Source organism: Perissodus microlepis, chromosome 16 (assembly GCF_051167445.1).
Source record: "Perissodus microlepis isolate ML-2025 ecotype Zambia chromosome 16, ASM5116744v1, whole genome shotgun sequence".
In the NCBI taxonomy this organism is placed as follows: domain Eukaryota; kingdom Metazoa; phylum Chordata; class Actinopteri; order Cichliformes; family Cichlidae; genus Perissodus; species Perissodus microlepis.
In genome coordinates this window covers 26,947,381-26,969,917 of record NC_140476.1, presented here as the reverse complement: position 1 = coordinate 26,969,917, position 22,537 = coordinate 26,947,381, and the positions used below count along the sequence as shown (strand labels likewise).

The 22,537-nt window shown below is 38.8% G+C and overlaps 2 protein-coding genes across 9 annotated transcripts in view; one reads left to right on the top strand and one right to left on the bottom strand.

The window, feature by feature from the left end:
- lrch1 (leucine-rich repeats and calponin homology (CH) domain containing 1) overlaps positions 1-1,885 on the bottom strand; it is a 94,794-nt gene extending 92,909 nt beyond the window's left edge. For 3 of the 8 annotated variants that reach the window (XM_084908746.1, XM_084908741.1, XM_084908742.1), the window contains exon 1: positions 1,501-1,884. In XM_084908746.1, coding sequence (XP_084764872.1) covers positions 1,501-1,717 — 217 coding nt within the window. In that variant the 5' untranslated portion in view covers positions 1,718-1,884. Of the gene's footprint in view, positions 1-1,500 lie in introns of all 8 variants that reach the window. The other 5 variants (XM_084908748.1, XM_084908744.1, XM_084908743.1 and 2 more) reach the window with 4 other exon arrangements.
- Positions 1,886-2,058: 173 nt separating this feature from the next.
- Positions 2,059-21,895, top strand: rubcnl (rubicon like autophagy enhancer). Its single transcript, XM_084908749.1, has 17 exons — positions 2,059-5,403; positions 7,754-7,856; positions 8,206-8,518; positions 13,224-13,498; positions 14,253-14,350; positions 14,882-15,269; positions 16,559-16,604; positions 16,700-16,805; positions 16,998-17,134; positions 17,249-17,313; positions 17,722-17,761; positions 17,904-17,981; positions 18,161-18,281; positions 18,540-18,601; positions 19,644-19,797; positions 20,224-20,314; positions 20,493-21,895. Exons 2-17 carry the CDS (start codon positions 7,754-7,756, stop codon positions 20,603-20,605), a joined length of 2,190 nt encoding a protein of 729 aa, XP_084764875.1. The 5' UTR covers positions 2,059-5,403; the 3' UTR covers positions 20,606-21,895.
- Positions 21,896-22,537: the final 642 nt, after the last annotated feature.

The following is a 22,537-nucleotide window of genomic DNA, read 5'->3' as shown; positions in this document are numbered from 1 at the left end:
AAGACAGTGGAGCGCTACTTCATAAGCTAACTGCTTCTGTAGCCTGTACACATATATTGCAAAGATACAGAACACTGCTAGTTAGTTCTACATAACATATTAAACCCACACTATAATTTTATTCACAAAGACTGAGGCACAAACTTCTGAAAAGCCTGTTCCACTTAGCAAGTCATATTATTGTCCTTTAATGCAGCTACAGAGCCAAATTTAAGCCTTACCAGCACACAGACAGGAAGCTATTACATATATGTACATATGTTGTACAGAAGTTCATTAAAATGGCACTCGACTCCTTTACTCTCTGACCAGAGTAAACACTTTCCTGATGAGTTTATGGGCTTGGTTGTTGATTTTGGATCATACTGAATAAAGTTCAAGTTTAAATCCAAATTATTATCATTTTTAGAGTCATAAATCAGGATTATTTAGGGTATGCTAATTAGCTAGTTATTTATGAATCACAAGGCATCACCCTAGGTGTATGCAGAGTTCTTTCACAGTCAGCTCCACCCCTTTGTCCTTGTCTAGTATCAAAACATGACAACAATAACAAAAAACTCAGCTCAGGACTTCATAATCAGTCTTCAGTAAGCAACTGATGGTTGCATGGTGGCTACATCCATCTTTTACATACAGTCTATGACATGGATAGGTAACTGGTCTGTTAGAGCGCAAACACATTTAAACTTTTTAACTCATGACTCCTATATCAAGCCTTCTTTGTAACAAAGAACCCTCATATAAAACAACATCTGCTTTTCTTAAAGACCCTTTCCTTCAGCTTTTACAGCGCAAAAATACATCTTTTTTTTTTTATTGGTTACCTTTATGTTAGAAAACTTTACACACATAACCTTTTGTGTTCTGGTAATTAACGTGATAGGGGATTGGGTTGGAAAGAAAATAGCTATGTTGTGCCTAAAACAGCACAGACTGAGTGTGTCGGGGTTCAGCCAACTCTCCATGCCTGTTTACATCTTGTAATGGATTAAAAGGAAGTAGTGGGGATTTCCACTGAACAGTCGGATCAGTGATAAATGCTCCAGTGCCCACTTTCACTATAGCCCTCCATAAACACAGGGCTTCAGTCATTTGGAAACTTGAAACTTTTCCTATGACTGTTCTCTCAATAATGAACAAATCTCAGGTCACAATGAAGCCAGTCAGGAGGCTAAACACGACTCAGTGGAGGGGTTAAAGTCAACTGTGCATCCGGTTCAGGTGAAGCCAAAGTTCCAACTTGCAAACACCACCAGGGCTGAGGGCTCGGCACACCACCCGTGCAGCTTCGTGAGCAAACGCTCAGTTAGTCCTCGTGGATAACGGAAATGCCAATGTTGTAAATAACGTCCAGCGGTTACTTAAAGGAGTCTCCACGCCGCCGTGACGCGTTTATAGCGGGGAGCAGTTACCGCCCAGCACCGGTGTGCCCCCCCTTCTTAAAAGCTAACCGGGATGGGCTGTTGGGGGAGTGCAATACACCAAAGAACAACCTACCTGCTTCCACCGTGTCCGACAGGTCGTGGTTGGCTGCTGTCCGGGGAAACTCCTTCAGTTTTCGGCAGCTGAGGTTGAGGACGCCGCTTGCCGCCGCCTCCTCCAGCGCCCGCTCCAAGCCCCGGTTGGGAGGCAGGTTGGCGCTGCCGATGTGAGCCTGGACTAACGGAGAAGAACCCAGAGGGGGGCGAGCCGACTCCGGTCCCAACGTCGCCATAATTTTCCGCCTCTCCGCTGCGCGTGTCCGTGTATCGGTTATGTCCGAGAGAGCGCGCGGGGTTGGCTACGTTCAGGTAAACAGCGGGACACTGACTTCACAGACGTCCGTGGCCGTGCCGCGCGTTCTGAGTTCGTGATTGTCGCCGCCGCGTCTGCCTGGAGGTCTGCGCGTGTCGTCAAGCGTCTCAGTTGGACGGTGCGACATCCGGGGAACAAATTTCAAAATTGTACACCGACCAGGCCAATGTTACGGTGGAATGAAATAATAAATACGAAGCCGTTTCGGGTATAATTTAGATATTCATTTTTTAAATTTCAAATTAAATATTTCAGACACAAATGTAAAGGTCTTACCATTGAAATGTGGTTATAAATCCAGATACGAGGGGGAATTAATAAACCATGATTGCAAATGTATAAGTAAAGCACTGTTAATGCAATTGTGTAAGTGGTTATGTGGCCTCAACTCTGTTCTTATAATCTATTATATAAAGATGACTGACGATATTCTACTGCGCTACGAGTTTTATTTTGAAAACAGTGTTTCCGGTCTCACGCCGCATTTCTTCTTTTTTTTTTTTGACTCAGTGCAGCTGAGTGCGGCTGCGCACTAGCTTTTGCGGCCCGTGAAAGGCAGTGAAAATGAAAGTGGGGCTGAAATTTAATGAACAGTGACCTCTGCTGGACAAAAGTGACAAACAACACATTTCGCGCACTGAAGCTTTCTCACAGAGTTGAATCTCACTGGTGTTATAGTTAGTTATCTCAGAAATTTTCATTTTGCTTTAAAACACAAGGTTTAAAGACTAAAGGGCTGGGTGTCCTATTTTGCAGTTAGGCCTGTGCTTAAGTTATGGTGGTTTCCTTTTGACTAAAGTGGCTGCTGAGACCAAGATATCCAGGTCACACCAGTTACCTTTAGCAAGGATATAAGAATAAGTAACTACTAACAATGCAGTGAAAAGTGTATAGAAGATTGTAACTACAGTTCTCTTGTAGTGTAAGTTCTCTCTGTGTAAGTTTTAGATTTAACAATTGGTACAAACCTTCACAATTTTTTCTTCATTTTTAATGTCATATTTACACTATCTGCAACACCACTGCTGCAGTTTGTGAGCAGTAATGTCACCAGTTCCAAATGAACAATAAATGAACCATAAATATACATTTGATCAAATTTTATTGTTTGAGATTAAAGCACGGGAAAGCAGCTCTATGAGAGGAGAGAAACTGATTTGTGCTGCAGGCCAAAAACCCTTATTTACAACCATCCTGTGTACATGAAGCTTGTGTGTGTGTGTGTGTGTGTGTGTGTGTGTGTGTGTGTGTGTGTGTGTGTGTGTGTGTGTGTGTGTGCATGAGTGATAATGAGAGAGTCCCACCGGGAATCAGAAGGAAGTGCTGAGTCAGCTCATTACATAACGAGCTTGCATCAGCAGATGATGCACAGTGCTGACCCCTGATTACACTGAGCACCATCACTTGTTCATACTTACATACTTGTGAGGACCTTTGCTAACCTAACACACAACACATCGACTCAAACTCAATAGTTATTGCAAATTTTTAGCCAGTTTGCTTTTTGCATGCACAGTTTACCCATATGGAAAAGATATATATAAATCTTATAAAGTTTGTATCTGTCTTGTGTGAAACTTGTGTGAAAAGCATACAGGACTGAAAACAGATATAAGATTCCTTGAAAAATTATAGAAATGAAACTTGTATGTTTTGGATACTTGCTAAAACAATGTATGAAAGTAATGAGAAAGTGGCCACTTTCATGAGTAAATCATATAAGCCTTATATGATTCACTATATGAAGTAGGCCACATCTTATGCAAGTCTTTTATAAGTTTTTACTATTTCTTTTCCACATGGGTATAATTACATATGTCCTTTTTTATCTTCATAAAAGTCAAAGCAGAAAAGAGGGGAGTAACAATTTTTTTTTTACCCCCAAAATAGTGACTATGTTACAAAACCAGCCCCCAGCTTGGGTGTAAGTTGAGCTCACTGTAAGTCAATTATGTGGTCTTCATAACAATGAAAAAGATCTGATTAAGCCACAAAATAACAGAGGAATAGACGATACTGACTCCAGACCAAGTCCCTACTTTCTATGGCATTTTGAATGGCATTATCAAAACATATGTTGTTGTTGTTGTTGACTACAAAGTCTGGTATTCATGTTCACCAGCTAAAAAATGAGGAAGTATACCAAATGTGCAATTGATAGTGTACACTTAAAATGAAATTCAAATCATCTCTGGATGTTCATGCTCGAAAGAATGAAGTGCTGCGGTTTAAGATTTTGGTGTTTCTTTCCCAAAAAGACTCAGTCATCTATCTTTATCTTTTATTAAAGCAAACAAATGAGTTGTAATGTTTATTTCATAATCACTAATAAAAACAGCAATATTTACTTACAACATTTACTGAATCATTACATTTAGGCTTGTAGCTTAAAATCAGACTTATAAGATAGTTTTCTCAGATGACTCATCTTGCTTTGTCTACTGGATCAAGTTACCCCTTAAAGAGAAGACATGGCAAAGTTGAAATATATTTTATTCATCCCAGAGTTGTAAGGTCTCTTTGTTACAGCAGTTAAAAATTAACTGAAAAAGTCCTGAGCATCACGAAAACATTTAAATCACTTCCCCCCTTCAGAACCTGGTTTGAATTTCACCAGTCGACTTGACCATGTCTAAAGTACTGTGCAAAAGTTCTATGCTATCTCTCATGTTGCTAGGAAAATAGGAAATGTTGCAGCAGTTTACTGAAACATGCAAACCTCCATGGAAATACAGTATATGAAGTGAACACAGACAGGTTCGCTTGTCTGTCACAGACAGACAGACAATTCCTGGTTGCATCCTTTATATCTGAAATACCAATTGTTCTGAAATATCAACCGAATGTCAACTGACGTTGAGCTATGTCTGGGCTCTGAAATGCTGCCACCTGGAGGTAAAGACTGGAGGTAAGTGTCTCAATCTGATCTCAACAACACCCCCGGCCATTGATACTTGTCTCTGTACTAGAACTTCCTCTTTCACCTCTGCCAGCTGCCAGCTAACATGCCAGCCTTTGCTGAGCACTGAGAAATGTCACGTAAGATATGCTGCTGAACGAAACCTTTGCACTCGCATCTGTGACGGTCTTTAAATTGAGGAACCTTTGACCACAATATTTAAGACCTGCTATGGGTTTAAGGAAACACTTTTGCTCCTATAATCGATCTGATTATATTTCATTAAATGTTCCTTCATTCTTTAGAATGAAAGAAACAAGAAATATTTTAATTATATGTTATGTGTTATGTATAATGAACGCTCCTAAAATAAAAGCATGACTTAATACATAATGAATCAACTCCCTGTTATTAAATAGTTGAGAAAAAGTCAGAAGCCTGTGTTTTTTTTAAGTGGCAGATTACATATTTAGGGTAATTTTGTGGTAAGGTGCTGTGCGGTGTACTGGTGTCTCTGTTCTTAGTGGAAAAAAAAAAGCCCAGCACTGACTGCTGAGACACAGAAAATACAAACCTGATTTAAATACAGGAAGTGCTGAAAACCAACCAGCCCTCTTCCTTTCTCTCCAGCTGCCGCAGCTTTTTGAAGACTCGCATTAGTCCTCCCTTCACCAGACTGACAGGTTTCCTCTTCGAGTCACTAACTGGTGAGTAGCCTGAGCTTTGTGTTCTGGTCAGTGCTGCTTCTGCTGTCTGTTTCCCCCCTCTCTCTGCTTCAAACATGTTGCTTTTTACTTTGACTGAAACAAAAAAGGGAAATATTTTAGACATTATCACTTACAATTAGAATCTACTTCTGCATTCATACAGGAAGCTCTGTTTGCTGATTAAAGCGAAGCAGCTCCTTGAAGATATATGAGCGATATATAAGAGAGATTAATCAGCAGGGCTCATCAGTCCACAGTCTTTAGAAACTGCTTTCTGTGTCACTTTGAGAGTAATACATTTGTATTTGCACTGAAATATCTTTGGCTGTTTTCTTCCTTTTTTTTTTAATCTCAAATCTTTGAAATTCACTTCTTAGATTTGTTTGGGGATAAATTTTGTTGTATATGTGTGTTATGAGGATACAGAGGGTGGACTATAAAATAACTGTAGTTTTAGTTGGATGTGAGGTCTGTTAATGACGTTGAAGGCTGTTCAGTGCTACATTTTCTCATTTAATTTAGTTCTTTTGTGTTTTACGCTGATTTCTCATCTTTGATTAAACGTTCTAGCTTTATTCAGATTCAAAGACGGTGACATTCGGTTCACAACACTTCAGTACCAATGTAACCACTTGTGACACCTCAATTTGATCGTCATGGATCATGCTTTAGCCTAAAATCCCCCTCTAGCAGGCCTTGTCATTTTTTCCCAGGTAGAGGTAAAAAAAGTAAAAAAGCAGAAGTTGGCCATCAGGGTGCCCTAAACTCAGGACCAATAAGCTACAGTGATGAAAGTTCTTATCTTTTTAAATCACCAACTAACCTCTGCATTATGTTAGGCAGAACTGACTACGTGTAAGTCATGTAAAAAAAAAGTTAAGTTGTAAGTTGTAGTTATCTGGTTGTATTGACAGCAGCTGAAACTAAAGACATGTCCTGGATATTTTTATTTTGTTTTGGTTGGCTTTATAAGTGTTCGAGTTTTTTTTTTATTTGAGTTCAAACAATAAAATAATTTTTTAAACGTCATTAATTTAACACGTTTCTCAGTTTTACCTTTCACTGTCAGGTCTTTACAATAACCTTTATGTAGACTGATATGCTTCACAGTTCTAATGTTTTGTCTTGCGTACAGGATAGTGCTAATTCTCACAGAGTGATGTCTCCGACACCCATATTTTTATCAGAGTCACACCCACACTGCACAGGCTGGGTTATTTTACAAAGCATGAAAACTTAGATCTTAAATCTTTCTGCACATGGTTGTTGGAGTTTCTCGGCTGAGACTGTTCTAATTCTAGATGAACTAAAGACTTTGCTAGCATGTATTAGCTTTTATGAAGTATTGGCCACAGTAGCTGTTTCCCGGGAGAGTTTGTGAGATCTTTGAAAGCAACTGAAATAAACGATTGATGTTCAGCCCCATCTTCTGTAACCTAAAAGACACCCATGTTCTGATTCAGTTTTAGAAACTATCATTATAAAAACACCCAAATACCTCTGAACGATGGTTATACATAAACACTCTGGTATTCTCATTATTTTAGTATGACGTTTTCTGTTTTTAATACACGGAATTCCTCCATTTGAATTCATAAGGCTCGTATGAACTTTTAAAAACATATTATTTTTTACAAGGATCTTCTTCATTAGAGTAGTTGTGCAGCAAAACAAGTCATTAAGAATAGTGTATATAAACACATGCATCACTTAACTCTGTTAACTCTTTACATAAATGCTTAAATCACCTTTGCAAACAGTTATCAGCATCTGTGGATGTAGTAATATTTATAACTTGCCAGTTGAAAGAATTGAGAACATCCAGAGAAGTTGATGGCACAGACAAACAGTTGCTCTACTTTGAGCTAATGAAATAATTCAGCTACACACTCTGTGTAGTTGTGACTTGCACAAGTAAAAAGTCTATGATGTCACATTTCCTGGGAAATGCATGCATTGCTCCACACTGGGAGTTCGGATGACAGTGTATTTGTAATTGTTTAAAATTTGAAAAATCTTTAACTCTCCCCTGAGATACCTTCACACTTTAAAATTTGCATTATGATAAAGATTTAGGTTATAATCTTGCATATCCTTGCATAATGAATATGTATATTTATTTATTTATTTTTATTCTCATCATTTCCAAATTGTGGCAGAACTAATAAACCTTCCCAACATTTTCAGCAGCTTAATAACTTACACAATATTACAGAATATTTAATACTTTCTGATCTTGTACAACCATTAGTCAATACCACAACTGGTACTTGGGTTGCCTCTGCTCTGAAAGCAGCAGGAAGTTTGCTTCAAAGTTATTGAGAAACAATGCCTCTCTTTTTCCGCACAGATGGGAAGCCACAGTACCATGTCCTCCTCTCTGTATAGTTCCAAGTATGTCAGCTGGTATGTGGACATAGTGGAGTCAAAAACCCCTGCAATGGCATCTACAGGTAAGATCCAGCACATATTTGTAAACCTTCTGTTCTAGGCATCTTGAAAGACGTATGACTGCCACCACACAGGAAACACCAGAGAGTTACTGAAACATTTATCGCAAAGCTTTAGTTTAAAACTGCTAGGCTTTTAGCTTGAAATTATCTGGACATATCTTTTCCAGAACAGTCTCTGTTTCTGGTTCCAGCTCCAAAAATCTACGTGCAATTAAAATGAAGAATGCCTTTGGAATACATATTGATCAGGCCAACTTTTTCTTTGCTGTCTCCCTTGTTTTGCTTTGCTACCAAACACAATAGTCGGCTGCTATGGATTCTAACCCACTTCTCCTTCTGTCACCACCAGAAACTGACAGAGCAGAAGCAAATTCATCATCTTCCCATCACCACCAGCAGGCAAAAGTCAATTGCCTCAAAGATTTTAAATCTTTCCTTGACTCCAAGTCAGACAGACTCAGCCACAGCAGTGAGGGTTTGGGTGATGAGTGTAAGAAAGGCAACATAGTATTGACAGATACTGACATCCAGAGCAAAGAGGAACTTTCTCTTTTGGATCCAGAGGATAAAAAATTCCACCTTCCCCGGAGCAGTCCGGTCATTTCCAGACGCAGCAGGCCCATCTCCTGGCACGGAGGAGTAAATGATACACCTAGTCCCAGGTAACCACTTTATACTGTGTACTATATGTTCAAAGCATTACAAAACATTGCAGCAATATCATTATTACAAATGATTGGATAACAAATAAAAAAATGACCAAGAAACACAGATCTACATGTGTCATAGATGGAATATACACCTAATTATATAAGAAATAATAACAAAGTGCGGTGAGAAACACCTATCAGCTAAAGCATCTGTTGTGGCTGAGCAGTGTGTAGAGTGATCAGAGTGCAGTGTGCTTTTAAAAAAAACACAATGCCTCCTCAAACATATTAAAACTGTCTCTGAACTGTCTATGAATTTTTAAAGGGCAACACTGCAAGATAGATACTTTTCTAAAGTCTTGTTGTTATTCATTGGGGGTGAAGAAACCAGGGAAGGGTTTCATGGGTAAAAAAAGACGAAGCCTAAATGATTATATTACGTTTCTAAAGGTGCTTTTTTAGGTGATGCTTTTCTAAAATAAGCTGTAAGCTGTGATGATGGGTAAACCAGTAACTATCGTATCAAACTTGAAGTAAGAGTTGTGCATGAGTCATTCAGTCTTTTCTCTTGAGTGCTACAGTTCATGAATGACTTTTATCATTAGCTGTTTGGAATCCACACAAAGCAACAACTTTGTCCACTTGAACAAAGCTGCATGCTACATGATTTTACTGCGACAGTTCAGTACGCATAGGTAAACTGTAGGTGGCATAAAACATGTTAACACTTGTATTATTCAGATACTTAGGACCAGGAGTTAAAATGGGATTCGGCTGGTGGGGGAACCCTATAATTGGGTGTAGTGGTGCTGTGCTGTTATTCTGATATTTTCTGTTCTTTGGGCTAACTCAGTTTAAATAAGATATAAGCAGGCAGAGAGCTAAAAGGCTGATTTCCAGACCTCTAGATCAGCCCAGAGTATGGTATGGCCCCGGGCTCCACCTGGCCCATTTGGTTGCCCCTGCCAGTGTGAGGTCAATTGGAAATTGGGATTTAAGCATAATATAGATAGATATACACCCAGTTTGTCCCATTTCAGCCAGCAAACAGTCCTTACATTTTGTGGGAAATCACAGTAGAACTTTGTTTCTTTTGCTGTGAAGATGTTATGAAAAAAACAAAACAAAACAAAACAAAACATGCATTTATGTTTGCAAGTAAATGCCACTTCGAGTTTGCTGGCCCTGAAATATGTCAGAAAGACTGATGCAGAATATAGAGCAGGGGTCTGAAACTTGCGGCCTAGAGGCCACCTGTGGCCCACGTCACACCTACTTGAGGCCTGTATATTGACGTGAAGAAATATAATACAATTTGGCTCTTGAAGTTACCTTTTTTTTAGGGAAGATTTGTTTGTTGTTGACTGCAATGTTAAAATAAGTCCTTTAAAAAGCAAAAAATGTTGAGGGATTGAGTTTAGTGAGAGTTATTTGTGAAGAAAACAGTTTTCACTAGCAGTCAAAAACTAATGTGTACACTTATGTCTGCATTTTTATCATAGCTGAAGTGCTGCCACGTGTCTGGTCAGAAACAGTTTACCGATTTGTTTCTTTGGTAGTTCAATGAAAGGCTTCAGTTAGTTAAGAGTCACAAAAAATGTCTTCCTGTTTGTAGTTTTGTCTTGTGATACAATATTTGAAATAATTAAAAAAACAAACAAAACACTAGATTTTCAGAAATATTTGTGGGTGTTTTCTTATTTGTTTGTTTTTTGTACTACTTGAACACTAAAGTGGCCCTCACGTGAAATGACAGTAGCAGCAGTGGCCTACAGCTCATTTAAGTTTGAGACTCCCTGATGCAGAGTTTTTAACACACAGTCTTCTAAGTATTTATTTACTGTAGTCACAGGTAAAGCCATGTGTGTGGTTTTTGGAGCAGATTACTATGTTTAAGGATTGAGAAATACAAGAACTTGACATCTGAACCTTTGCTAGCAAAGCTACAAAAGCAACAAGCCCTTTTTCTTTAACAATCTTTAATCATCCAGTTTTTTATTTTTACTTCCAACAAAATCGCTAAAACAGAAATTCATACTCTGAGTTTATCAGTGAATGTTTGGTGAATTCTTTTGCACCTGAGAGGAAAGGAGCAATTAAGAATATGCCACTCTCCAAGCAAGATCAAGAGTCTTTCAACACCTTTGCAGGAAATCTGGATTTTCAGTTGAAAAGTGGACAGCGGAGCTATTAGGAATGTGTTGAGTGAAAGGCATAATTGGGGAGGCTAGCTCTGCAATGGGACAAACGGGCTGATGTTACAAACTATGGCTGTTCAAATCTGCTTTTGAAGCAGATGCAAAATGAAATTAACCAAAAACAGGAACTGGTATTTTTGAACTGTATCATACAGCAGGACGTGCAGTGTAAGTCAGTGCTAAAAATGAATCAGGTTTCTGATGCTGTAACTAAAATAGTCAATTTCATCAGGGCAGGAGCACTGAATCACCGACAGTTTGTTGCACTTTTGTAGGCACATCAGACTGAACACGGTGACATAGGTTCCCACACAGCTGGGGGAGGTGGCTCAGCGTAGGCAAAGTGCTAAAAACAGAGCAGAAATTTTGTGACAAGGACATTCCAGAGCTCTCATATGCACAATGGAAAGCAAATCTTGCATTTGCTGTTGATGTGACTTTCCTTTGCATTTTCAAAACTGCAAATGATGTAATTAAACTATAAACAGAAAATCTGGAAATTTTACAAAACACACTTCATCCACAATTGTTTGTGGGAATGTTGATTATAGTGATACAATGTTGGCATGTGCTTATTTCACATTTGCATTGACCAATTGTAACATCTACTCTCAACAGACAGTGGCCATTTATAGAGATAATATTAATATTGAGCAGAACTGAGTTCAGCTTATTGATGCAGTTCAACACAACAGTCCCACTTTCTCATAGCCACTTGGGAAATTTAATGGTCCATCCCAGTCCTACACAATATGAAGCTAGTAGCAAAGGTAGAAATTGGTGAATCTAATCAGCATCACCTCCCTCATTTAAAATAATACCTAACATGTGCACCACAGACTGTCCTGCACCAGTCCAACATAGTGCATCACTGGAACCTCCACAGCGGTACACCTAACTAACCTGTTCTGCCTCTTCTACACTTCACTAAATTGTCTATATTGCATACTTTTATGCATCCTTTAGCAAAAAATTAGTACACTTCAGTTAGTTTTGCAAGATGCTTCACAAAAAGATATCATTAGTCATGTATAGATCTGATAACTATAAAATTAATTAAAGGAGAGTTAGAGTTAAGTTTTCAGTTTATATGGCTGCACCCTTATTTCCCACAGGGTGTCCACAGTGGATGGATCTGCATGTTTGATTTGGCCCTTCCTGATGTAATCCTTTGATTTGTGATAAGCAGTAGGAATACACAAACTTGGGCTCCCTTGAATCTTTGTTTTTGCTTCCTCCTGGTCTCAAAGCTTTTCCATGTCAGGTGAATCTGTTAATAACTACACCAAAAGTACATTTATGTAAAAAAGTGTTTTTTGACCTATGGAGACATTATTCACCGTATATGTATCCAGGTAATATGCAGATTCACTTACTGTCTACACTAAGCTAATAAATGGGGAAAAGAAACAAATAACCTTAAAGTCACAACTTTGCCTTTTTTTGGTGGAGTCGAACTTCAGCAGCTTCACTGAGTTCCAGATGTAATGCGAACTAAACACAGCACACGCCAATTTTACAAAATATGTATTGCTCTAAATAAGACACAGTGCTGTGTGAATGCCTTCCTGCTGAAACCAAAAGATGGTCACCAGACTGCTCAGTACGCACAACAGTTCCTAGTTATCGGGATAGAAAAAGGGAACAGACAAGTGAAAGAAGCCTCATGAAAAACACAACCTTGCATTCCTCAGTGAGCAGGCTGGGAAAATTTCCTTCATATGAATGAGTATTTTTGTCCTTTAGTTTGTGTGTTTATTTTTTTAAATTACACACATGAAAAGTGCAGGCCCTCTCTTAGCATTTCACTGTCCCACATTGTCTCACAGACACATACTCTTTGCTCCACATTTAGGTTGTTGCTTTGTGGTCACCTCATACCTATTAGTGAATAGGAATATAGCACAGTCTGCTTACCACAGTGTTACTCTAGCACCACTTGATGGCGCTGAGGCTTTAGAGACTTCAGTTACTGTGGGATAACTGGCTGCTGGAGGTAAAGTAACACAATAAAACTAATAAGCTCATGTTAACACTACACAGTATGCTGTATATGTAAACAACAAGCTTTACTTCTTGTGAATAATTGCAGCAATTTACTGCTTAGGACTCACAGTGTTTGACATTTGAGATACTTTATGGTAAATGTCATGAAAGTTGTGTGGTTGCCAAGAGCCTATGAGCAAACAGGAACTGAAATGAGTAAATAAAGAGACCTTTATTTTATTTCTGCAGCTATGGTTTTACACCTCAAAGTAAAAAGAACAAACAGGATATTCCTCATGTTTCTGTTGAAAATACAGTGAACATACTATTTTCACTGCTCACACTAACTACTAACAACTAATTACTTGTTAAAGTGATGAGTAAACATTTGATGCCACTCAGCTGCTTGTCAGGTGATGCACAATATGTGCTTTTTTATGGTTAACATTTAATTTAGTGTTTATTTCTTGGATGATTTTCATTTGCATTGTTTTGAAACTTCTCCATCTAAAGTGAAATGTTTCTCCTGTTAGCTCGGATCCACCATCTCCTGTCTTTGGTTCACCGTCTCTGGGTCCCCAGGAGTGGTTGACATCCAGCAGTGGGGAGGATCTGGAATCCAAACCGAGCTCCTATCAGTTGTCATTCGCAGTGGAGATGGCTAAAAAGCAAAGCTCTACCTCTATCTCATCAAATCTGAAACGGCTTCTGACTCCCAGCCTCCACCTTCCCTACAGTGGACAGCAGGGATTAGCTGAGGAGCATAAAAGGCGGACCCAGAGTAGTTGCATTCCCAACAACACACCAGGTAAAATAGCATTACTGGGGTTTACTGATTTTTGTTTTGTATTTTTCAGCTGTGTCAAGTAGTAAAGGGTGGCTGGCAGTTTTATTGTGCCTATAAGGAGACTAACCATGTCCAAAAACACACTACCTCTATGATTTCATTCCCGGTTTTGAGCTGCAGATTTTCTTTAATAAGGGAAAAGATTATTTAGGATGGCGTCTTTCAAATGTACCACAAACACTTCTGAATCTCAGCGTGATGAAGTTAAGAGACATAAAAGTTGACGGCAACAACTCATAAATACCCAGACGTCACACTGTACTTGTAAGGTGTAAAAGTAAAAAAAAAAAGAATAAGAGAAAGTTCTGTGAGGAGAAGGACATCAGAAAGAAGCTGGATTCAAGGGATGAGTGTAAACTCAGGGATTCAGGGAAAACGTATACGATAAATAGGGATTATTTTGAACTGTGAAACATGTAAAGCTACTCCAGGCTTTGACTGTAGGCCTTTGTACACATTTATATTGCCACCTTTTCCTTTGGCATAATCTTGAGAAAACTTTTTAGTGTTTTATGAATACCCACGTATATACCCTCGATAAAGCCCAAGAATAAAAATATAGAACTGAGCAGACAGTAACAGTGATACACTGAGTGCACTGAATGCAAATATGAACCTGACGTTAGCAACACTGAAACAAATATAAATGTTAAAAAGGCTAGAAACCCAGTCAGTTTATTTATGTGTGTGTGTGTGTGTGTGTGTGTTTCATCAGGATGCGCTACCTCAACACAACAAAGCAAAGAAAGAAGCAGCAGCGATATCCCAGCATCCCCTGCAGAGATCTACAAGACCAGTTGTGAACTGGAAAAGGTACATTACATTTTTCCCCCAACAGTCATTCACAGTTTTTATTTATTTTGCAATGAAATTAATAAAAGTAAATATAAAAAAGCTAATGACACACCCCTTTATTTTTCTATTGTAAAACAAGCTGCTTATTTTAAAAATTATTGGCTGAGTCATACAACTGCAAATTATAAGCTACAGATATATGAAATTAAAGGTGGTAGAATAATGTCCCACTATTAAACATTAGTAAGGTATTAGCAAGTGCTTAATTTATCATTTATATATCAATAATCCTCCTTAGCATGCCATTAATAAACACATATCTTTATCCATCTGCTACTAATAGACCATGTAAATGTAAATCTAAGACACTGAACTTTTTTTTTTTAACCTTATTGAATTACTTATGAATTACTTCATTTTATGCCTTTAATCGGGTTACTATAGTGTTTGGCATTAAATATAGAAATGTGAAATCACAGCCAGATTTGTGCCAGCAGACAGGTGCCAAATGCTCTCAGCAGCGTCTCACCAGTGTCTGTCTGTGTGCAGGAAAATGCTCATTTTATTGTGGTGGACATGGTGCTGGAGATGCTCGAAAATGCAAAATGGACTCTTAGCTTAGATCAGTGGCGTTCCACGATGGACACAAACTGCCTGATGTGCAAGGAAAGACATAAAAGCTCTGCACAGGAGAGTTCGCCACAGAAGCAGACATTTAGATTACACAGGCATAAAGTAAAGTACAGCAGAGTTGATCCTAGACGAGAGAGATACAAGCGAAGACATCTTGATGAAGACATGAAGATGTCACACAGAGAAACACACCCATGTGTAGAGCAGCAAACACAGGACAAAGCGGAGGAGGAAGCAGGGAAGGATGAGCCTAAACATCAAATGAAAACTCTGTCTGTGCTCTCCACTGACAGCGGATTCGAAGGTAAGAAATTCTATTTTTAATGAAACACACATTCCTTAAATAGTTCCTTATCAAACATATTGTTTTGACCAGGAATGGGTCGTCCTACAACTTTGTCCGGTTAATGTTTTTAGACAAAAAGCCAGACTAAAAAGCTATAGGATGACTAATTTCTTACTGCAATTCATTCAACCAAATTTCATAGAAATCAGCCTAAATGCTGTGAAGATGGTATCAACAGGTTGATTGTTCCTTTCCACCAATCTTCCATCTGAGTCAAAAGTAACAAAGAACTCATATAAACATGCTTTGATCAGCAGAAAGTGCTTTTTTACTGTGAACATATTTGCACAGACAAACAGCTAACTGCTGCGCTCACACCCACACTAATACTGATTAAACTAAAACACAATTATTATTTTTTTTAACTGAAGATCCTTTGAATCAACTATGTGGAGTTTTTTGTGGTTCCCTTTGTTTTTAAAGATCACCTTGCCCAGTTTTAGCATTTATTACATCCTTTGCAGTCTCTGTTTATATTCTCTGCGTGATTGTGGTTTCCCCTTTTGTTTTCCCATTCTGCTCCCTCCATTTTATATCTGCATTTTAGCCTCTGTCCCTGTGTCAAGTTTGCAGGTCTTATTCTGGTTGCTATGGGTTTGTTTGTGTGTGTGTGTCTTTTATTTTGATAGTCTCATGTCTCATGTGCTTTGAACAGAGTTTTACTTCCCCGTCTTGTTCCAGCTGCCTTCCACGGTGTTTCCCATCTCCCGAATTACCCAGAATTTTTGTTTATGTCTCCCTCATGTTGTGTGCTCAGTGTGCTTCTTAGTTCCTCGTATTCCTGGCCTCTGCCCTTACATTATTAGCAACGTATGACAGTTAAAGCTCTTTTATAAGAAATGCCCCATTGTCTGTAAACCAACTCTCATTTCAAATGAACTGAGGCTAAGTGAAAAACTGTTCTGTGGTCAGACAAATGTGAAATTATTTTTTTTAAACGATGGACACCATGTTCTCCAGACCATTTCCAATTATTTACATAAATGATGGTGTTTTATATTCCATATGAAAAAAGTGAAGTATCTATATTTTATCTGCGCTTGGAAATTTGAAGCCTACAGTATTTGTTTCCCCCCTAGTGTTCATTGACTTTATATCAGGAACTGATTGTTTTAAATGTTGTTTTTTTTCTATGACATTTATCAACACATATACATTATTATATCAACTAAATATAGAAATTATTTTCTTAACATTGGATTAAATGAGAATAAACATAATCATCTTATTATATGTTTCTGTTTCAGACTGTGGAGTTGATCATACACTAACTCAGAGAGAGTCTCTAAAAAAGTAAGAAAACCTATTCCTTTCAGTAAACATGCATTTTAATAATGTAAGCGTTTGTTCTTTTAAATCTGACTAAATCTATGATGTCCATGGTGCAGTGCTGAGCAGCTAGCCCAGCAGCTGGTGTTGGATTTCAAAAAAAGTTGGCTCCCTTCTAATGAGCTTCAGCGTGGCCGGCAAAGCCTTCGCAGCTCGCTTCAGGAGGTGAGAACAGCAACCACAAATCAACTATGACTATAACACTTTCTCAACTTGGTATTTTAATGCAAGATAAATATATAATAAGATATAGGTGGCTGATGACAAAGAAAACTTTCCCGCATATTTATTACACGTTGCTGGGACTGGACTCCAGAAATGACCACAAGTATCCTCTGTTCTTCCTGTTCATACCAGCTGCCGGGTACAGAAAATGTGGCGGTGAGCAGCGGTAGCCTGACAGAAGAGATCCGACAGCGTACCAGGATGAGAGGATCCCTGAGCTGGGCACCACCACGTTTCCAGATCATCTTCACGGTTCAGCCAACGCACAGGTCTCATTTATATGTGATGACACAACAGCGCAGTGGAAAAATGGTTTATTTCTGATGCTATAAATGATTGTGTATGTAGAGCTGAATGTGTGTGGGTTTCTTTTCTTTGTTCAGACGAAGCGAGGTAGTGGCTTCGCAACACTTCCTGTGTGCAGGTTGTGGGACCGAGGTGGAGCCCAGTGAGTACTGCATTACATAATATGAATTGCAGAGGATTTTTGTTGTAGTTTTTATTTGAACATTACATTCGCATTCATAAAAACATTTTTAATCCCTCCACAGGAGAATAAACTATAGTCAGAAAATGCTTCCATTACCGAAAAAGCAGAGAGATTTATAAGTCATGCACTTCACTAATACAACTGTATTCAGCATTTTTGTCTAAAACTCAAAGTCATTCTGTGAAATGTAACTTTGTCATTTCTTAAAAAGGAATAAATAAATGTAAAAAACTGTTCCTCACTGAAATCATTGTTGTCTATAGTAATCAAGTTTGAGTACCAGTAAATACCAAACACAGGCCTCAGCCATGTCTTCACAATGTAACAAGCAGCAAAACCAAATATAAGACTCTCTGTCTCCCACAGGGTACATCAAGAAACTGCGGTACTGTGAATACCTCGGCAGGTATGGAAAATAACATGTTATTACCCAAATATTAAAAACACCGTGAGCTATGTTTTCCTGCAATCAGATATTAAACCATATATATTTAAATAATGAAGTTATTACAAATGAATCATTGATCTGTTGTTATTCATTTTTGCAGATATTTCTGTGACTGCTGTCACAGCGGCTCAGAGGCTGTGATTCCGGGTCGAGTACTGTCCTGCTGGGATTTTGGCAGGTGATCAAATCAGACAACATATCATAGTAACTGTTAATATATGTTAAATGTATAGTTAATTCATATAGAAAACTGAAATGATTAAAGGTCATGTAAATGTAAATGACTTCTAAATAACTTGCAGTGCACTTCTAAACCTTGTAACATCATCATAACTCACAATAATCCTGATATTTCAGGTACCCTGTGAGTGATTTCTCCAAACAGCTGCTGGATTCAGTGTGGCAGCAGCCTCTGTTTGACCTGACCTGTGTTGGTAAAAATCTGTACAGTAAAGTGAAAGAACTGGACAGGTTTAGGGTGAGTTAATGACTAAATTATTACTGTTGTGCTTACCGTGATCATAGATGCCCGAAAGCAATCATTCACATTTAAAAACATATTGATAGCCATGCCAAGAATCCTGGCATTTTATTTATTCTTTTACTGGATTTAGTAAGTAGTCTGTGGAATTAGATTTCAAAGCCGATACTGAAATTCAATGACAAACTATTAGGTTGTTTTCATTTATTTTTGTATTCCTTTTGTTTTTAACATGTCCCTCTATCCTCCCATCAGGAGGTGCAGGATCAGCTGCTGGGCATCAAGAAGCTGCTAAAAGCCTGCAGATTATCAGAAAGGTAACATTTGGAGATAATACAAAGTTGATATATATTGTATGTATGTATAAACAGCTCATGTCCTTGTTTTATAAAATAAAGACATTACTTCATTTACAGGTTTGGCAGTGGATCAAAATGTGTTTTTCATTAAATTTGATGAGTATTTTTTTTATGTTTCTATCACATATTAAAGAACTATTACAAGGATTTCTTAAGTTTCAAAAACCTTTTACTGGTAAATAAATAAAGAGTTTGGCCGTGACTGTATGCTAGGTATAAGATTTACTAGTTCACCTAGTTCATAGAGTGAATGAAATGCCACTGGGACACAAACTTCAAAACTGAGCAGTATATTTTGATCAGAGTAAAGAGTAATATCTCTAACTACTTCCTATTACCAAGTTTAATTCAATGTTTATGTGAATACATATATTTATATAAACATGTAACTGTACTATATTATCATATATCATATTTGTGAGTATTTTACACTGAATTACCTGCAGTAACGTTTGTTATTGAAAATAACAATTGAAAATTATTTTTCTTCAGTGCATAGCTAAAGAAAAGCTTGAAAGGATGTGTGGATGTAACTGTGTTGTGCCAAAACAACCCCAATCCACAAAAGACCCCACATGACCTACAGCAGATGTGAGGGACCTCCAGCCTTTAAGGGCCGGCATTCTGCAGGTTTTAGATGTAGATCCTTAAATGGCTAAATGACCTCAACATGTCTTGAAGTTCTCCAGAGGCCTGATAACGAACTAATCATTTGATTCAGGTGTGTTGACCCAGGATGCTATCTAAAACCTGCAGGACACCAGCCCCTGAGACCTGGAGTTCCCCACACCTGACCTACAGGATGTGCCCTAACCATGAAATCTATCTGTCCTAACAGGCCATTAAAAAGCTTTTGAACCGAGGTCACTGCAATTATATACTAATCCCTCAGAAATGAACAAAATATTTGAATTCACCTACAGTTTTTAACAAGTAACCTGTGTTGCTAACTCATTAGTAACTACTTAGTAACCTAATCTGCCCTGTGTTTGTGTCCTAGGGTGCTGGCTGAGCTGGAGCATCTTCCTGCTCATCTGAGGGAGCAGTCAAACCTCTTCTCCATGGATGACCTACAGAAGGTGAAGAAGGGTCAGCTGGTTCCACAGGCCAAAGCAGTGCTGCAGTCTGCCATTACTCATGTGGAAAACTGTGAGGTCAGTCATTCTGAACCAGATGGCTCCTGGCCTCTTTAATGTTATTTATTGGCTAGAAAGTACAGACAGTACATTTCTACCTAAGGACAGTATTATTATTTTCCAGTGCTGATGATATGCATTTGGTAATTAAATATTATTGCCGCTTACCTAAATTAAAAGCATTTCTAATTTTAATTTTCTTTTAAAGTTAGGGATTGTAGATCTCAGGCCCATTCACCTGACTTAATATGTAAATGATGACTTAAAGAAATAGCTTTTCACGACTCCTATCCTTGTGCCCGTTTAAACAAGTACGCAACATTTCAGACAATATTTCAGTTAAATACAGCCAGGAATACAACACATGTTTAGAGGAGGAAAACATGTGAATGTTTGTATGAAATTAAATCATTTTGACTTTCTTCTCTCACTTCTTTCACACAGCTGTGTCTTGCCCGAGGTTTTATCTGTGAGTTTTGCAGAGAGAAAGACATCATCTTTCCTTTTCAGACAGACATATGTAAACGCTGTCCAGGTGAGCATAGACAAAGCGAGATGCAGTCTGTGTTCCTCTATAGACTAAAACCAGGATTGATTTTGTACAACTTCATAATATTCTTCTGACAACCTCCCCACAAATATAACAAGTAATATGCTGCCACTGGGTTTATATGCAGAATACAAAATCTATGAATATCTTCTGTCTTTCACAGAGTGCAAAGCCTGCTTTCACAAAAAGTGTTTTGTGGTGAAAAAATGTCCAAAATGTGCACGGATCCAGTCTCGGAAAGACCGTCGGAATGAATCCATGAAGAGTGACACCTGAAGCAGCAGCAGTTCTGTGTTGCAGTGGTTCATTTAACACTTTTTAGCTGCATTTTCTTTTCTGTAACTTCACATAAAAACACTTTTAATATGTCAGTAAGTTTCTGCTCTCTCATCCTGCTTACCTCTTACTACTTAAACCACACTGTTAAACATGCATATTCCTTTACATGACTTAATATTTCCTATGGAAATTTGATCGGCACGAGAGTGATTGTACCTCAAAAAACAAGATAAAGCACTTAAATTATGCAAAACAGTTTTTCCCATTTTTGGCAGGTTATATGTACTTTTCAGTGTAATGCTGATGGACAGCATAACCGTTCAATAGCTGCTTGCGATGTTTCCATGTGCGATATTTCATGTCAGGATTGTTGCTCAACAGAAATAATATATTACACATTACTTACTTAATCTCTTGCTGAAGAAAGCCACTAGGTACACTAACTATTTAACCTCTTTTGCGTTATTCCATAACATGGCCTGAGATGCATTTTTTCATGTAGATTCCAGTCAACAATACAAACCTGAAGCTACAGTCCCACAAACACTGACACGAATCCCCAAAGAGGGCACATTAATTTTCTTTCATAATTTATATATGAACACAAAGTCTACAGCATGCCTGCAGAAAGTCAATGCCCTTTTAGCAGCAGCAGATGTTTCAAATGCAACTGTTTCTGTCCAGGATGCAGTGTGCACATTACAATTGTGATACTGTCCTTTCATATAATGAAAATAAAAATAATTTCCACAACTCTACTTGTGAAAAGTTATTGAGAACTTTGCCATTTCCTTGTTCAACCCAACAGTGGCTATATATTATAGGCTTATCTTATAAAATGAAACATAGCTAGTACCGCTAGCCGTCAGAAATTTGTAGTTGTAATATTTGTTTGCACTGATTGCCGATCACGCTTCAACTGAGTTGTCCTCGGTCAGAAGGAATGGTACTCCACAGTGATGTAGTTCCAATAACTTTAATAAGGAGGTGGCAGATGACATCAACAGGATGTACAGCATCGGTAGGGAGGCATTACAGTATTCACATGCAGGTAAAGGGGGTGTGAGTGTGTATATGGGTGTGTGTGTGTGTGGTCATATGGTAAGCACGCACACAGTATTAACTCACACAGGAATGCAAGTAAATACATTACTCCTCCGACACACCTCTCATCTGTGCAGAACTGCGCTGAACACGTTCCCAACCGGAAGTACAGATACCGAGGTGCATCATGGGTAACGTAGTCTAAAACAGTTACAGTGAACAAGCGGACTTTTAACGGAAGCGGCCTCCGACTCTGATGAGACCGTCATATTCAGGGGACAGCACGCTAAGACGGCTGTCTGAGCGGACTGGGTGACCGATCTGGAGGGCTCGGGCCTCCTCTGGGAAGCTGTCAGTCTGAGCCGAGCGAAGCAGCATGGTCTTGGTTTCTAGTTGCTCCGCTGCTGTAATAGGAGTGTCGGCCGCCCCATGTTGGGTCTGGTATGTAGCAGCAATCAGCTCATCTAGCGTGGCATACTGTGTTGGATCCGGTAAGGTCGGGGATGCAGAAGCGTGCCCACAGAATGCAGTCTTCCTGAGCACTGCCTCACTGCATGCCGGGAACTCTGTTGGCAACCTAGGCCAAGTGTCAGTAGTTTGTGACAGGAAGGGTGGACCATGTGACCAACGATTGGGGACAGTTAGGTCGGCGAGATGTTTCCCTCTGGTGATGTCGTCAGCGGGATTGAGGTCAGAGGTCACATACCGCCACTGTTCAGGAGATGTCAGCTCCTGTATTTCACAGATTCTAGTCCCCACAAATACCTTATAGCGACAGGAACTAGACTGGATCCACTGCAGCACCGTTGTAGAGTCTGTCCACAGGTAGATCGACTGCAGGAGAATGGTGAGCTCTGTCTGGAGTAATTTGGCCAATTGGGCTCC

Bases quoted from the DNA above. Each gene is read 5' to 3' on its own strand.
- rubcnl (XM_084908749.1), top strand. From the start codon at position 7,754: ATGGGAAGCCACAGTACCATGTCCTCCTCTCTGTATAGTTCCAAGTAT. The intron at 17,762-17,903 runs GTATGGAAAATA...TCATTTTTGCAG, and splicing joins TACTGTGAATACCTCGGCAG to ATATTTCTGTGACTGCTGTC. The intron at 20,315-20,492 runs GTGAGCATAGAC...TGTCTTTCACAG, and splicing joins CATATGTAAACGCTGTCCAG to AGTGCAAAGCCTGCTTTCAC.